The sequence below is a fragment of the Bos grunniens genome, chromosome 2, assembly GCF_055505025.1.
Source record: "Bos grunniens cultivar Pamir isolate PY7600 chromosome 2, Bosgru_T2T1.0, whole genome shotgun sequence".
Taxonomy (NCBI): domain Eukaryota; kingdom Metazoa; phylum Chordata; class Mammalia; order Artiodactyla; family Bovidae; genus Bos; species Bos grunniens.
The window spans coordinates 46,530,517-46,548,379 of NC_141166.1; the positions used below are offsets into that span (position 1 = coordinate 46,530,517).

Below are 17,863 nucleotides of genomic sequence, written 5' to 3' on the forward strand. Positions count from 1 at the left end.
TTCCTTCTCCAATGCATGTAAGTGAAAAGAGAAAGTGAAGTCGCTCAGTCGTGTCTGACTCTTAGCGACCCCAAGGACTGCAGCCCACCAGGGTCCATGGGATTTTCCAGGCAAGAGTACTGGAGTGGGGTGCCATTGCCTTCTCCGGGGTCAGAGCTAGTTAATATAATAAAGGCTGTTAGGGAAAGTTACTGTAACAGAAGAAAAGCAGAGTGCAGGGATCCTGACTCACCTGGGGAGAAATATCCTCAGAAGAAGCCTCATAATTAGATAGTTTTATAACAATTAAAAATGTTAAATAGAGGAAGAACATAAGCAACTTTAAATGCTATTTGAATAGTTGAGGCAAGTCTTATAGATTTCCCGGGGGGGGATCATAAAAATATTAGGAAAACAAAATTTTTTAATTTATTTTTCTGTTTCGGTACATAGTTGAGGAAGAATACTGGGTTAACTGGATTTGGTAAATGCTACATATTTTAAGTATGTGAGGTAAAACTTTTTAAGCTTTCCACATTTAGCTGTAATATTCCTTTTTAGTTATGTTTACTTAGTACTCATTTCCTTTTTTGTCATTGCCATATTTGAATTTCAGGTGGGCATATCTTCTTAGAAGTATATTAAACACCATTAAAACAAAATTAGATCTATAAATATTGATAAAGATGTCTGTGAAATAGTATACTAGCTTTTGGTTGCTGCTTATAGCATTCCTACAAATTTAGTGCTCAAAATTACACTAACTTATTATCTTAGAGCTCTTTAGGTTAAAAGTCAGACTCAAGTCTCTCTAGGTTTCAGTGTGTCATCAGGGAGCGTTTTTTTCTGGAGGATCTAGGAAAGAATCCGTTCCCTTGCCCCTTTCAGCTCCTAGAGGCCACCTGCGTTCCTTGGCTTAGGGCTGTTCCCTTCCATCTTCAAAGCCAGCAGTTTAGCAGCTCTCTGACCCTGTTTGCATCATCATATCTCTTTTTCAAACTCTCCTTTACCTCCCTTTCCCACTTTTAAGAACTCTGTGATTATACTGAGTCCACCTGGATAGCTATTAATAGAATCATCTCCCCAACTTAAAACCAGCTGGTTAGCAGCTTTACTTCTCCTTTGCCGTGTAACCTGATATACTCCCAGGTTCTGGACATTAGGATACATGGACATCTTGGGGATCATTATCTTCCCTACCATAGATAGAAAGTAACAAAGGAATGTTGCAAAACAGTTAGTAGAGTTTTAATTTCACTTGGATTTGAAAAAATGATTGTTGGTGAGAAATCATATCACATAAGGAGTAATCTACTTTAAGAAAGCCCTTTATTCAAAAAAAGGACCCCAAAAGGGAAGATATGTCAGCTGCTTCAGTCACTTTACCAAAAGATTCTCCACAGTTTTGATTGCCAGTTCAGCTCAGAGGCAGTGAGTCAGTTGCATTAAGTGTGTTTGTACACTGCCGCACCCTCCCCGAGCAGTTCTCTGGTTTCTTCCAGGGCATTGTTACTTGTATCAAGGGACCAGTTACTCTGTGATCTCTGATAGATAAGCGAAGGTTAGACCTGTCCTCAGAACTTTTCTGTTATGCTGTGAACTGTTGAGTTCAGTACAGTTCAGTCACTCAGTCGTGTCCAACTCTTTGGGACCCCATGAATTGCAGCATGCCAGGCCTCCCTGTCCATCACCAACTCCCAGAGTTCACCTCAAACTCACGTCCATCGAGTCCATCAAGTCGTACCTTTTTACTAAAAGTATATTACTGTCACACACAAAGCATAGTACCACTTAGTAATCATTTATTAAGTGGTGGTGTTCAGTCACTAAGTTGTGTCCGATTCTTTGCGACCCTGTGGACTGCAGCACGCCAGGCTTCTTTGTCCTTCACTATATCTCAGAGTTTGCTCTTACTTACGTCCATTGAGTTGATGATGCCATCCATCCATCTCGTCCTCTTGTCCCCTTCTCCTCCCGCCTTCAATCTTTCCCAGCATTAGGGTCTCTTCCGATGAATCGGCTAAATCTATTCAAATATATCTTTGATTTATATGGTACCCTTCATCCAACTTGGAATGATTCAGAACCTTTCTAAAATAAGCACTAGGTAGAGAGTAATTTCCTCCAGATACACAGATGGGAAACAGTAAGAATTCACAGGCAACCTGGAGTAAACAGATGGATCTTACATCTCTCCTGCCGGTGTGGGCGGTTTGCAGAGCATTGTGATCATGCCATATCCTTTTGCAGGACAATAATAAATTTGGCCCCAGTATTTTTATCACTCACACATCTAAAACCCCATTGCCCTTATTTTCATGAGCTTTGGTGCCCTTAAAAATGTGAATTTCTAAGTTGAAATGCATTGAGTGTTTCTGTCTGCCTGTTCCTATTGCTAGCTCTAACTTTATTAAATTTTGAGTTGCTGAAATGATGGATCATGATATTGGTACTGTTATTTTCATATAACTCTTTTCTATTAAATGGCAGATGATATTTTAAAATTCAGATTTCTTTCTTCTAGCCCTTTGGATTATGGTTTTGAATTAAGATTGATTTGGGGAAAATACTGCTGGTTCCAATAAATGGAGAACTTTGTTCTAATGATGTAATTTTGTGTGTGGGCATTGCTGGAAAATGTAAATTAAAACTGCTTCAATCTGATACATTACTGGAGAGATTGTAGAATTTCTTGTTTATTTAGTTGGTATTTAAGTGTACATATGTCCCAGAAGCATTTAAAAAGTAGCCTTAGTGTGTATGTAGTGAATATGTAACACACTGAGTTTTTGGATTCCACTTCTTTGTAATAAAACAAACGAAAAAAGTCTGTTGCTTGACAAAGTACAGCGAGGTCATAGGTAGTCTTTTCTCACTTTGAAATTACATTTGACGTTCAACAGGCATTTTTTATAAGCTAGTGGGCAGGCTCAGTCTAGAGATTCAACTTTGGCAGGCAGGATGTGAAATAGTTTAAATAGTTTTGCTGCATATTTATTGCCCAGTGAACGTGCACTTGTTGGAAGGCTGCCTTTTTTTTTTTTTTCCTTTTTTTGAAAAATCTGACTGATAAAATAGCAAAGGGTTCTTTTACTGCTCTTTGTGCTTACCTGCGTTTTGCCGTTTAGGTCTTTACCTTTTGCAAGGAGAGAATGATTTGGTGATGGAGTGCTCCCACTGACCGATGGACTCAAAGAAGAAAAGGTAAAACCATTTTTTCCTTCTCCTCTGTCTTTCTAGGAAAACACAACAAGCAGTTCCACTTATGTGTAGCTTCTCTTCAGTTTAATTTTCTTCTTGATGGTTATTAAGTAGGAATAGCGACATTTGTGTTGATTGGCAAAGAGAGAAGATAATTACAATAAAGCTTGTTAGTGGTTCACTTTGTTGCTAGTCCCTTTCTTACTAAAGGCACAGATGTCTTCATTTCATCATTGCAAAGCTTTTGAAGCCATTTTTTCCTCACATAATTTCCGTTTTTTCAAAAGTAGCCTTATTACTTATAATTATATTCTTGGAAAACTTGTCATGAACGATATTTTGAAAAAGAGGTTAGGTTTCTGGCTTCCCTTTCATAAAACCATGGATGTGCCCAATTACAACTTACAGGAATATTATTTAGCACAAATAGAGAAAATCTAGGTATTACAAAATAAAGTCAAAGAAAGTTTCTGAACATCATTAAAATTTTGGCATCAGTGTTCTAGAAAAAAGATTATGAAAAAAGAAATGTCCCATCAGTGGCGACACAAAGGAAGACTTTATATAAAGGAAATCCAGAGTATGTTAATATGGCCTTTTCTTGGAAAGGGAGACAGTTAGGATATGATCATTATTACACAGCTGTGTGTTTTATGATTTTTGAGCCAGTGTCATCAGATGGATAGAATTCTTTGGCTAAAATGTAAGTAAAGCATGAAGGATTTTACCTGTTATAAATTTAACTCTTAAAAATTTAAATAGGAATTATAGAGCTTAAACTTAGCATAAAGTGAAATAAGGATCTCTACTGCTCCTGTCTTTCTCATCAGATATCTATTTGTTGTTTTTTTTTCTACCAAATTAAAAAAATTTAAAAGTAAGACTCCAACTTTGGATATGTTGTAACTTTATATATTTTTTTGTGTGTGTGATGGGGAACACATGTATACCCATGGTGGATATGTTGTAACTTTAATAGCTGAGGAGTTAATGTATTGAGAAGTTAGAATTTTGAAATTTTATGTTAATCAAAAAACTTCAAAAAATAGCCCAGGTTTTGTTGGCTTCTTAGATAGAAATAAGTAATTTGTGGATTTGTCCTCAGGGTCTCATATAAATAGTTGTTTTGCCTCTGCTTCTGTGTCGTAACCAAGTCATAAAATAGCTAACCTGTCTGACCCAGTCACCCAGTCACCCATGTACTGGTAAAAGGTATAAATCTTCATGACAGTATTAAGGACAAAAGGTATAGTTCTGAACTACAGAAACAATTAAGCTATTTTTCTTGATGTTTGTAGTTCCACAGAGGCTGAAGGATCCAAAGAAAGAGGCCTGGTCCATGTGTGGCAGGCAGGGTCCTGTTCTGTGACACCAGAGAGATTGCCAGGCTGGGGAGGAAAGACTGTTCTTCACGCTGCCCTTGGAGTGAAACATGGAGTGCTTCTGACTGAAGGTGCTGAGAATGGCTTAGCCAGCATTAACCGAAACTCTGACCAGTGTCTGAGTGTGTAAGAATAGCTGAGCTTCCTGTGTGCCCGGGGTTCTCAATGGACTTTGCTGGAGCTTATTTTCTTTTTGTTTTCAAAATATGTTCTTACTCCCTTTATCAGAAATCAGATTAGTTCTTAAATTTAAGATGTTCCCTAGCTAGAATAAAAGGGAGAATTATAGCTTAAATTTTTTTGTAGTGATAAGTACATGAAAAATTAGATTTTTTCAAAGATTATGTATTCAGAGATCCTGTTGCTATACCTTTGTTCATTAAATGTATCAAAATAATAATGCTAATAATAGCAAATGTCTGTTAAGCAATTATATGTGCCAGGCACTGTGCTAAGCACTTTATATGTATTATCTCATCGAGTCCTGACAGCCACCTTATGAGGTAGCTGCTGTTATTAGCCCCACTTCACAGATGAGGAAGCTGAAGGTCAGGGAGGTTAAATCGTTTTACCAAGCACACACAGCTATTTAAAGGGTCAGAGTCAGGATGGGAACCCAGAAAGTCTGATTTCAAAGCCTGCTTTTAAAATCACTTGGCTATACTGTCTTAGGTTTTCTCAGGCATAAATGGCAGCTTATAAGAATATAATGCAGTCTATAAATCTGTAACAGAAACCTAGGCTATAATTTATATAGAGAGCTACCTTTAATTTTGATGGCATTTTGCCAGTGCAGTCATGGCAAATTTGATTTGGGTCAGGACTGCCATCAACTCCACTAATTTATAAATTTCTGCTCTATAAGCATTTGTTAAGTATTTTATAATGCTTTGGTATTTTCCTTGTAGGAACTAAGGGAAGACAAATTCTAGGAAACAAAGCTTAAAGCTGACCTTGGTGGTTTTATGGGGTAAACATAGATTTCTTTCTAACTTCTTTGTTATTTTGTCACTTTTGTTATGATAATACATAATACTATCATTATTATTAGGCCAAAATTTGGAAAAAGCCTTATTTTTTAAATGTAAACTATATTCAGTACCTACACTATGGGCTTCAAAATGTATAGTTCTCAAGCATATATAAATGGAATTCTGTTACTGTTGTTGTTTGAGCCCTTCAGTAAGCTGTTTAGGAATCCTTCATGAGCATGGGATCTTTAAACATCTAGAATCAAACCTAAAAGGCTGGGAAATCTGAGGGAAAACTTTAAAAAATATGTAAATAATGTTCATGTGTAAGCAGTATTCTGGTTTAAGTGTCAAAGTAACAAAAAATCTCCTCTCAACACAACTGTGTAGCTTGAAATGGCACAGAGATCTCCAGTACTTTCTTTTCTAAGTGAGGAAATGGTATTGATTGAATACTAGAAATTTCAAGCTTCTTTGTCTCTGTTCAAGTTAGCCATTAGCTCCTAATTCAGTGAGGACACCTCATTGACTCACTGTTTGTGTGGGATACTATTTTTAAATGATGTCTAAATATTCATTTCTTGCAGTTTTCTCTAGAGAGCCTATTATTCCAGTGGAATAATACCAATTGAAAGTTTTGGTGAACTGTGTGATTTGGTAAACAAGTGTGATAGGTGTATCACTTGGGAAGAAAAGTTTGAAAGCTCTTAACCAGTGAGCTTATTTTCTCAGTACTCTATCCAAATTAAAAATTCCCTAACAAAAGCTGATCTTTCTTCTAGCCACTATTGTGTTTTTCCTAACACAGATCTTGTAGTGAGTTAATTTGAATATATAATTGTATCTGCCATGTATCATAGGCCAGAGATAAAATAAGCATTTTTTTCATCAGTGACTGAATCGCTGCTTGTGGAGGAAGAATAGTACTCATTTCTTTATTAAAAAAAAAAATGGGTAGATCCCTGGTCATATAGGAAAGAAAAGATAGTGGGCTTTGTTTAGTATTTTTCAAAATCCATGGCCAAATCTTTGTCCCATTTAAATTTTTTAGCTAATATGGATCATTTATACATGCCCCCAAATTCCTGCAGTGCCTGCAGTAAAATTACGACTTGATAGCACAAGTGAGCATAAATGGGTTGTCATCATTCATGTCTCCAACTCACTGGTGCCTTCCTTTTTATTTCTAAAGCTGGCCGGTTACCCTTCAGTCTAAAGCTACCAGTCATGACTTCGTTTGTGTTTTACTTTGTTTTGTTGTGATGTGCTTTTTAAATGCAACTCAGAAAGGCTGTCTAGTACACAATATATATTATATATAATATTTAAAAATTACACATAGTATAGTACAAAACATGAAGACAGTCACATATTGTTAATATTGCTGCTTTCAGTCCAACCTGGAGGTGTTATATAAAGCTGATTTCATAGTTTTGGCCAAAGTGAATCTCTAGGATTTTTTATGCCATTGCATATTCATCTACTGCTCTGTTAAACATTAGTAGTGAATATTATAGATATTAATGAATGTATCTGTTTTGTTTTCTGCGTATTTTATCTAATCATATCATGATCATTGTTCTGTATTTGAACTTGGAATCTACTTCTGTAATAGCCTACGATGAGAGCCGTTAGTAATGATCAGTGCTAGGATGAGGCTGAATAAGAGGAGCACCTTCATTTGAAGTTGTCTCCTGCAATTTGTAGAAATTGTCACCATATTTCTGAATGTTCAAAGATGCTCTTTGTTGGAGACACTGATGTATAGAACAGTCTTATGGACTCTGTGGGAGAGAGAGAGGGTGGGAAGATTTGGGAGAATGGCATTGAAACATTTGAAATGTCATGTATGAAACGAGATGCCAGTCCAGGTTCAGTGCACGATGCTGGATGCTTGGGGCTGGTGCGCTGGGACGGCCCAGGGGGATGGTATGGGGAGGGGGGAGGGAGGAGGGTTCAGGATGGGGAGCACGTGTATACCTGAAATTAAAGAAATTTAAAAAAAAAAAAAAAAAGATGCTCTTTGTTAAAAGATTAGTAAGTATGGAATGCTATATGCTTGAACCAAATTTCTATAGCTGTGCTCTTGAAAATTAAGAAAAGGAAAAAAAAAAAGAAATTCTATTTTGTTAAACCTAGAGGGGACTAAAGGTTAGCTGAGAAAATGTCTAGTTAATTCACTAACTTTTTGTTTCTGTTTTGTTTTGTTTTTAAACCCTCAGATGGTGAGGTCTACAGCTTTGGGACTCTCCCCTGGAGAAGTGAGCCAGCAGAGACTTGTCCAAGCAACCCCATTCTGGAGAGTGCCCTGGTTGGGCAGTATGTTGTTACCGTGGCAACAGGGAGTTTCCACACCGGAGCAGTCACAGACAGTGGTGTGGTGTACATGTGGGGGGAGAACTCTTCTGGCCAGTGTGCGGTAGCTAACCAGCCATATGTTCCAGAGCCAAACCCTGTCAGCATTTCTGATTCTGAGACCAGTCCTTTGTTAGCGGTCAGGATCTTGCAGTTGGCATGTGGTGAGGAGCACACTCTGGCATTGTCCCTAAGCAGAGAGATCTGGGCATGGGGTACTGGTTGTCAGTTGGGTCTCATCACCACCACCTTTCCAGTGACAAAGCCACAAAAGGTGGAACACCTTGCTGGGCGAGTAGTGCTCCAAGTTGCTTGCGGTGCCTTCCACAGCTTAGCACTGGTCCAGTGCCTCCCTTCCCAGGATCTGAAGCCAGTGCCAGAAAGATGCAACCAATGCAGCCAGCTCTTGATTACGATGACTGACAAGGAAGACCACGTGATTATATCAGACAGCCACTGTTGTCCATTAGGTGTGACACTGTCAGAATCCCAGGCAGAAATCCAGGCCAGCACCACCGTCAGCCCCTCCTCTGAAACCCTTGACACCCAGGGAGAAGTGTTTGAGAACACTCTTGTGCAGAATGAGCCGCCTGCTGCTACTGAACTGAATGTTGGAAATGTTCAGACCGCAAGTGTTCAAACCACTTCCTTCCCACAAGATATCATGGGAACAACTGACGTTTCTTCTGCAAGTAGACCATCATACCCTGACACTCAGGCAGTAAATGAATATGTGCAGAAACTGTCGGATCATTCAGTAAGAGAAAGCTCCGAGAATGGTGAAAAGCCAGTGCCATCTCAGGTACCTGCTAAATTTTGTAAAGGTGTTTCTGGAGTTGAACCATCTGAGTTTTTCTTGAGAAACTTTAAATACCTAAGGGTTGGTACCATTTAAAATTTTTTTAGTTTTGAGTATGATTCTATCTCATCATGCAAGCCTAGATAAGAAAAACCCTGGATTGATTCAAAATTACTCTTTTTGTTCAAATTCTGGCTCTTTATGATGTTGCAAGATGTTACTCTGGGCTTGTTTTATAAGTAGCAAAATCCCATTTTTCTTGTCCAAGTACTTTCCCCCTCTGGCTAAGGTGGGCTCCCCAAAAAGTTTGATCTAACATGACTGTATATTCACAAAGAATTCTCTGATCTGTACTTGTAGCACTATTCAGGTTCCTTCTTTATCAGGGAAGCTTGCTATGTGGTAGATCCCTTGATTGAGGGCAGACTTAAAATTGACTGGCATTACATATTTGAATTCTTTTCAGTTATATCAGTGGTCCTTACTGGGCATTATTGGACGGAGGCTTTAATTTTTTTTTTTCAACTTGTTTAAACTATTTTTAGTTGGAAAATGTGTAATAAGTGGAGAGAAGCTATTTACTAGGGCCATATAGTAAACTGTGTCTCCCTACTTCAAACAAATTGTTCTAAAGGATACTTGTTTTTTTACTCTTAGTAGAAGGCTTTTGCTTTTCTAAAATAAATGTGAAGAGGAACATCTAATCATATGGACTTCCCTGGCAATTTAGTGATTAAGACTCAAATAAAAGAGCTACCCTGTGGCATTGTTTTCAGGTTTTTGAAACCACCTTGCTTCTTGATTCTTCCTTACTGTTGTTTACTGGCTCAGGATAGAAATGTGGCTTAGAGGTGTTTTCAGAAACAGTCTTTATTTCACAGTCTACTCCCTGAACCTTGTAGATATTTGATTTTTTTTTTTTTTAGTTAAGAAGCTGTTTGGAGAAAGGGAAATCTAAACCAAGTGAAAGTAATAATTTAACAGGACTTGCGCACGCTAATAAAAAAGTTAGATTTTGACTTGTCAAAAGTCATTCATCTGATTTGTTAAAGTTGAAGTTAAAAGTTTATTTTGTACTGTTTATTTGATTAATAGATTGTCATCATTGAAATTGCACTTTTCTTTGGACCCAATCATTTGGTTAAACATTTAAAGCTTTGGTTACCTATGCTAGTTTTGACATTGTGTGTTTAACTAAGTGTAACTCACCCATCTTTGTAAATAGTGTCTCAGTCATACAGCTAACCCTTAGGAATTTATGTAGTCTAGGATAAGTCTTTTCTTCTTCTGGCCAGATGTAACTGAAAGAATATCACATATTTATGAAATAAGCCAAAGTATTTGGTAATGAAGCATATATCTCATTATTGAATTTTACTGACTGGGACTACTAAAATTGTGTCTTTTGTCAGAATTGCTGGGCATGTGTTTTTGTTTTATTTACTTATTTTATGAATTGTTAAATGTAATTAAGTAGAGGGACAAATTAAGACAATAAAGTTTATATAAGGTAGAGTTTTTTTTTTTTTTTTAATTTTCCTGAGCCTGATGCTAAGAACTTCCTAAGTCAGTCACCTGTAAATACTATTTAAGCTTCTGTTATGTGCATGCATGCTAATATCACTTCAATCTGTCCGACTCTTTGCGACCCTATGGACTATGGCCTGCCAGGCTCCTCTGTCCATAGCATTCTCCAGGCAAGAAGTACCGGAGTGGGTCGCTGTGCCCTCCTCCAGGGAATCTTCCCGCCCCAGGAATTGAACCTGCGTTTCTTAAGTCTCCTGCATTGGCATTGGCAGGCGGGTTTTTACCAGCTAGCACCACCTGTGAGCGTTTGTAAATAGAGGGTGGAAGTAGCAACACTAGCTTTTCTGAACACGTTATCATGGGAACTGTGTTACCAGGGAAGTGACACACTTTGTATTTAACTTTTTTTATATGGTCTATTTGTTTATTTTGTTGGATATTTTAATTAAAGACTCACACAGAAGTGACTCTTCTTGAATTTAGTATTTAATTCACCAAAATGTGTTGAGTGCCTACTACATGTCAGACACTGTGCAGGGAATAGGCATTATTTCCTGTAAGAAAATCAGAAGCCAGTGTTAAAAAAAAAATTGGGGGTTTGGTTTGCAATTCAGGACAAATGAAGAAATATTATACACACACACACCTCTGGGATATTTGGGTAGCATAGGAAACAAAATTTTCACTGTGACCTGTGCTCATAAACTAAAAGCTTTTTGTGTGGGTTAGTAGGCTTATCTTTTTTAGTAAGCAGTGGTGCTTGACAGCTCAGAGTAAATTTTAACTGATCTTTCACTAAGATACTAGAAAACTTTAGTTAGCTTTCTAATCCAGCTGTGAATAACACTAAGCACATTGGATCCAAGTGTTTAATGATTAACCTACCACATTACTCAATGGTAATGAGAGCAAAAGTAATCTTTCAGTTTACCTTGTGCCTGGGTCATGGAAAATAACTCCTGATTAGATAGGAGGAGGACATAAACTTCAAAACATAATTTGGGGGCTGATAATTTAGAGATATAACTTATTTCTCTGCCTGTGTATGCCATATATAAATTTCTGTCTATAAAATATTTTAGGAAAAGCCTAAAATAGAATTTTCTTAAAATAGAATTTTTTCTCATAATTTCTTAGTAGAAATCTGTATAATTTTTCCTAGTAGTGATCAATAGTAAAGCTTATACTTTTTCAACCTTCTATCCAGGGCTATTACCCCATGTTAAAGGCTTTGTTTTTCATACCTTCCCTCCCCTCTCTCCTCTACTGTGTTTTGTTTTATAAAGCAGCTGGGACTTATTTTTAAATACCATGATAAAATCCCGCTCAAACAAAAGGAAGTACTTTTTATAAGGAGCTGTACTTTGAGTACTCTTTTCCATATAAATGTGTTAAATACATGATCAAGAAGGGATACCTTTAGGTTGGAGATGAAGACCTCCTGTTTCAGTCTTATATTTGCGAATAGTGATAGATGTTACATTTTCTTTGTATTGATTACTTGTTGTATAAGGGATTATATTTTTATATGCTGTTTTATGTGTGTATATTTTAGCCTCTTGTAGAAGAAGCAATTCCTAATCTTCACAGCCCACCAACCACAAGCACTTCAGCCCTCAACAGCCTTGTGGTCTCTTGTGCATCTGCTGTTGGTGTGAGAGTGGCTGCTACATATGAAGCTGGGGCCTTGTCTCTTAAGAAAGTTATGAACTTTTATAATACAGCCCCTTGTGAGCCTGGAGCTCTGGCAGGCAGCAGTTCCATAGGCCCAGAAGGTCTGAAAGATAGCAGAGAAGAACAGGTTAAACAGGAGTCAATGCAAGGAAAGAAGAGTTCAAGTCTTGTGGATATCAGAGAAGAAGAGTCTGAGGGAGGCAGCCGAAGACTCTCTCTCCCTGGCTTGTTGTCACAAGGTAAGGAGCTAGCTTTTCTGAGCTGACTTCTGGTGAATCCAAGATGCTCCTGACATCACATATTGTGTTATAATAAATTCGCTTTCTTAATTATTAAAGCTAACATATTCAAATATCAAAATTTATTTCATTAATTAATTTTTTTAAAGTTACATATTACTGTGCTTTAGAAATAACTTTAGACCCTCACTTTTTCATGATACATGCTTCTGCTTATGAACCTTGTGTAAGCTAGTGGCACATTCAGCAGAAAAGATTGTAATCTTAGCCAGTGATGATCACTTTCTTTGTGACCCACAACTTAGTGATCAAGTGACTGAGTCTGTACTTAGTGACACTTGATGATTTTCTTCAAAACATTCTGTCACCAGATTGGTGTACAAGATTTTCACAATGTTATAACAGCCTTTGGTATAATTTAGAACACTGTAAAAGATGTCAGCATTCTTTTTTAAAAGTTGAAGTTCTCTATAAAATAAAGTTAGCAGGCAAAATACAAAAGCTTTTTAGTATTTTTGATTCATAACCATTTTCTCACTTAAAAACTAACACTTTATGTCTAAAGTAAATCTTTTGTTACAATATTTATAGTATGCTTGAACTTAAGACCTTCATTTGGAAAAGCTTTACTTTTAATTTTGCTTTGACATGGAAGAACTATTTCTTAGCCTTAGTGTAGTACTTTGTTCAGAGAAGGCAATGGCACCCCACTCCAGCACTCTTGCCTGGAAAATCCCATGGACGGAGGAGCCTGGTAGGCTGTAGTCCATGGGGTCTCTAAGAGTCAGACACGACTGAGCAACTTCCCTTTCACTTTTCACTTACATGCATTGGAGAAGGAAATGGCAACCCACTCCAGTGTTCTTGCCTGGAAAATCCCAGGGACGGGGGAGCCTGGTAGGCTTCCGTCTGTGGGGTCGCACAGAAGCGGACACAACTGAAGCGACTTAGTGGTAGCAGCAGCAGTACTTTGGTAAGCTTGTTCTTCAGAATACCAGTTACATAGGATGTCATATAGCTATTCTATATAAAAAATGTACAGAAAAGAATTTTGTGGCCAAATGCTTGGAAGTGGGGTAGGGCTAAACAGATTTAAACATGGCTTTTAATTGCAGGACTTGTCTGTACCTTTAGCATGCTGATGTGTGTGTGAATCTCCACAGGGGCAGGAAGGAAGAATGTAGTAGGCAGTATTTACCAAACTCACTTAATCCCCAGTTTTGCAGACCTATAGAATATGCTTCACAAATACCATGTTAGTATATTTACTTGAAAATCAACAGTTTATTAAAAGGGTACCTTTCTTTTCATCTGTCTATTCCCTCATGATATTTCTGGTTTGTTTTCAGTCTCGCCCAGGCTCCTGAGGAAAGCTGCACGGGTAAAAACTCGAACAGTGGTTCTGACCCCTACATACAGTGGAGAAGCAGACGCGCTCCTGCCTTCTCTGAGAACAGAGGTGTGGACCTGGGGGAAAGGGAAGGAAGGACAGCTGGGGCATGGCGATGTTCTGCCCAGGTGAGTGCTGCCAGTGTTTACTGTTAGGAATTAGTTTAGACAAATAACTTCTCCCCCTTGAAGGTCTCCAAATCTCCACTTCCTTCTGGAGGAAATCTGGTCCCTTCTAGCTCTAGATTGTTATACACCATTAACTCTGATAAAAAACCAAAACAAACACCATCTGCTCCCCCCAGTCATTCTTAGTCTTGAATTTTTCCTGACAATAAAGGACTTAAGTATCCATGGTATATTTTTCCATCTCTTCTTTGATGTTTATTCATGTTAGAATGCAGAAAGGGGTGTTTGGGATAAGATTATATGTCACTGGAACATGTGAATGGTTCACATTTTTAACTTATAAAAAAGAGCCAACAGTTTTCTTAACCTGAGAGAGGTCTATCTGCTGCTGCCAAAATAACTATAACCACTGTATTAAACCGTGTCTGTTCATGTATATCATGGAAAAACTGTTTTAAGAGAAATTCTTTTGATATTAGCAATAAATATTTGTAAAAGTGTGTAAATAGAATGATTATCTAAACCAGTTAATATAAATGTCTCTTTTCTCCTTAGCAGAGTGAAAGCACCTAATCATTAAAAAGTATACTCTCTGCTATATGAATCATTTAGTTGTTTTATGATTTCGAATTATGGTGGTGAATTAGTGATTAACAGACAAAGATTAAATTAAAACCATTTAAAATTACTTGTATTTAGGAGTAGATTGAATATAAATCCAGTATTTTTATTTTAATTTTTTTTGGAAATGTTTATTTGAAAACATAATTTGAGAAAGTCCATGATTCTTGCTGAGAATACTTCTTCCTCTGAGTTTGTGTGTATGTGTGTATGTTTTTCTTTAAGGCTTCAACCATTGTGTGTAAAATGTCTGGACGGTAAAGAAGTAATCCATCTGGAGGCAGGTGGTTACCATTCTCTTGCACTTACTGCAAAATCCCAGGTAGGAGGCAAACTGTTAAAAGCTGATTTTGATTTCATGAAAGACCAACATGATGAGATTAGACTATCATTTATTGAGAATCTTATCTGCTATATGTCAGGCAACAATCCTATATCTCATTTGATCTTTTCAGTGTTTTACATTGCACTGTATTATTTCCATTTTATACGTAAGGAAAGGGAGATTTAGAGAAATTGTGTAACTTGGCAAAAGTCACATGTGTGACTGTAGAGTTTGGATTCAACACTGGTCTGCTTGACACAGAAGCTTTTTATAATGTGCTCTTATGGAAAAATAGAACTCAGAGTTTTCTAAGGTATTGGTAAACTTTTATTTCTTGATGAAGGAAATACTTACGTAAGACATTAAGAAAACAGAAGGCATTTCTCTCTTAAAATAGTGAGACCTGAAAGTGACTTCCAGAATCATTTAAAACCATGCCCACATACACAAATCCTTCTGAGGAAGGTAGACTTTTAAACATACTCTTAAATATATTCATATAATGATTCTTCATCAGTCCCTTTATCTTGCTATAAAAAGTCAGTAAAAGATTCTAAACACTTTATTTTAAATGACATAATAGTCTCACCAAAAAGCTATTATAGCTCATATAAATAAATATAAATATTAGCAAAGAAAAGGATAATTTGTTATTAATGTGATGAATCATCAAAAAGGCTTAAAAATAAGAAAATAGGAAGATGGTAAGTTACAAAGTAAACATAAAAATTTCTAGCTTTCTTATATACATAAAGTAAAGCAGAAAGCATGCTTAAGGAAAAAGCTGTTCACAATTACAAAACAAGTGTTAAGGAAACAGGAACATTGTTAATAGGAAAAGTATATAGCCCACATGACATGAATTCAAGAACTCTTCTAAGTTATAAAAGAAAATAGGAGTAAAGAGGGAAAATTTTCTTTTTAGATGAGAAGACTGAACATTGCAAAAATACCATTTCTCCTAGATCATTAAATTAGTAGAGTGTAAATTCAGTACAATCCCCAGAATATTCCAATATAATATTTACAACTTAATAAAATGATTCCCAAAATTATTCTAGGAGAATAAACAAAGGAGGTGAGCCATAAAAATTCTGAAAAAGAAAGCATTAGCCTTATAAAACATATTATAAAACTACAGATTATTATAACAGAAATACACTATAGAGATATAAGAGATTTTAGTATATATGAGAATATATGAGTATATATTATATATTCTCATATATAAGTACATATGAGAATTTAGTCTGTGATAAAAAGTAGGCATTTCAGCATTCTGAATCAGCCATAGGTGTACATGTGTTTGGCAGCAATCAACAGAATTCTGTAAAGCAATTATCCTTCAATTAAAAAATAAATTAAAAAAAATTTTAAAAAGTAGGCATTTCAGATCAGGTGGAGAAACAAGACTTGAGTGTTCAGTGAATACTGTTGGAACCACTGGCTTCTTATTTGCAGAAGAAAATTAAGATAACTTTACATATGCTAATTCTGGATGGAGTAAAGATCTAGATGTTAAAAAATAAAACCTTACATGTGTAAGAACAAATTTAGGTGATTTATTTTTTCAGTAATCTTAGGAGTAGAATAAGATATGACATCAAAACCAGAAATTAGAAAGTAAAGATATATGTTTGTCTACATAATAATTCAACAGTCCCACACAGCAAAAACCTAAACACAAACCAAAAAACCCCACAAACAAATTTAAGATACATAATATACGGGGAAAAACACTGTAACATATATGACCTGATCCATAAAGAAAAATTGTTTAAGAGCATTTATATTCCATTCACTGAAGAAAAAATAGAAGTAGCCAGCAACAAAAGATGGTCAACTACTCAGTAAGCAAATTTAAATTAAAACAAAATTTTCTCACCTATCATATTAGCAGGGATTGCATTTAATGCTAAGTGTTGGTGAGGATGTGGGGAAAAGGTATACACATTGCTGGTGGGAATGTAAATTGGACTTTGCTGGAAGACAGTTTGTTGGTATATAGCAAAAATCAGAATGTGTATGTTCATTGACCCAAAGTTCTTTGCTTAGAAATTTATCCTAAGGAAACAGATACATTTTATATATATATATAAAGAATTTTAATTAATTTTTATATTAAGTAATTGAAATTATTAATAAATGTACTTATTTCATTAGGTAATTGATTAAACTACACCCACAGTGGAGTTTCATGTAGTTATAAATGATATTGTAGCTCTATACGTATTGACCTAGAAAGATGTAAGTGTGCAGAGCATTACATAAAAAACATCAGGTCACAAAGCAGCATTGATAGTAAAGTCCCACTTTATACTTTACATTTTGTATATTCATTATATCTAGTAGATAATAAAATTTCTGGAATTATATATGTGTATGTTCCTAAAGCAAGGTAGGAGTTGTCTCTGAGTGGGTGATTCATCAGTGGTTTTCACTTTCTTTTTGTTTCTTTGTATTGTCACAGTCTTGTACAGTGGTCATGAATTGCTTTTATAATCAGAATAAACAAAATCATTTGCATTAAGCATAATTACTGTAATCTGGTTGAATTGTTTGTCTATATTAGTGCATAGGTGCTTTATGCTTCTCATATATGTGATTCTTCATATATGAAAAGCTTTCTAGTTATTCCATTTTACTCCTGTCCACAGAATAAAGAATCGTGATTCCTTTTTCTTCATGGTACTTAGCTTTATTTTTAAAAATCACTTTCTTTATAAGAGGCAGTATAGGATAGTTCCTGGGATTAAATCCTGGAAAATTTTGTGACCTCTCTGGGTCAATTCCCTTATATGTTTAAAAAAAAAAAAGGATTGTGTGATAGTGAAACATTAATTAATACACAAAATATATTAAGAACAGGGCCTGGCAGGTAATAAAGTCCTGAGAAATGTTAGTTAAAATGAATTTTCTAAAGAGTGGAAAGACGAGGATAAGTAATTTGTGTCTAACTCTTGGTATATATGTGTTACTATAAAAGTTCAGAATTGGCATGCAAAAATCAGTGGCACGCCTCTTACCTAGTTTCCTGTGGTTTTCTAATAGGTTTACTCATGGGGGAGCAACACCTTTGGTCAACTTGGGCATTCAGATTTTCCAACAACAGTTCCCCGTCTTGCAAAGGTACTTTTGTAACCTTGATAACTTTTACAGCAGCTTATTCCAGAATTCTAAGTTATAACACTATATTTCTCCAATTCTTGTTTTATAAAATTAGGAGAATTGTATACTTGTAACCTGTTTGTTATCACGTACATTAAAATTTT

General features: G+C 36.1%; 1 protein-coding gene across 5 annotated transcripts in view; it reads left to right on the forward strand.

Annotated features, from left to right (window-relative positions):
- Nucleotides 1–17,863, forward strand: part of ALS2 (alsin Rho guanine nucleotide exchange factor ALS2) — a 67,913-nt gene that overhangs the window by 9,414 nt on the left and 40,636 nt on the right. For 4 of the 5 annotated variants that reach the window (XM_086345859.1, XM_086345861.1, XM_086345857.1 and 1 more), the window contains exons 2-8: nt 3,108–3,183; nt 4,479–4,633; nt 7,756–8,690; nt 11,770–12,127; nt 13,477–13,645; nt 14,492–14,588; nt 17,643–17,720. In XM_086345859.1, coding sequence (XP_086201985.1) covers nt 3,164–3,183; nt 4,479–4,633; nt 7,756–8,690; nt 11,770–12,127; nt 13,477–13,645; nt 14,492–14,588; nt 17,643–17,720 — 1,812 coding nt within the window. In that variant the 5' untranslated portion in view covers nt 3,108–3,163. The remainder of the gene's footprint in view (nt 1–3,107; nt 3,184–4,478; nt 4,634–7,755; nt 8,691–11,769; nt 12,128–13,476; nt 13,646–14,491; nt 14,589–17,642; nt 17,721–17,863) is intronic. The other variant, XM_086345862.1, reaches the window with a different exon arrangement.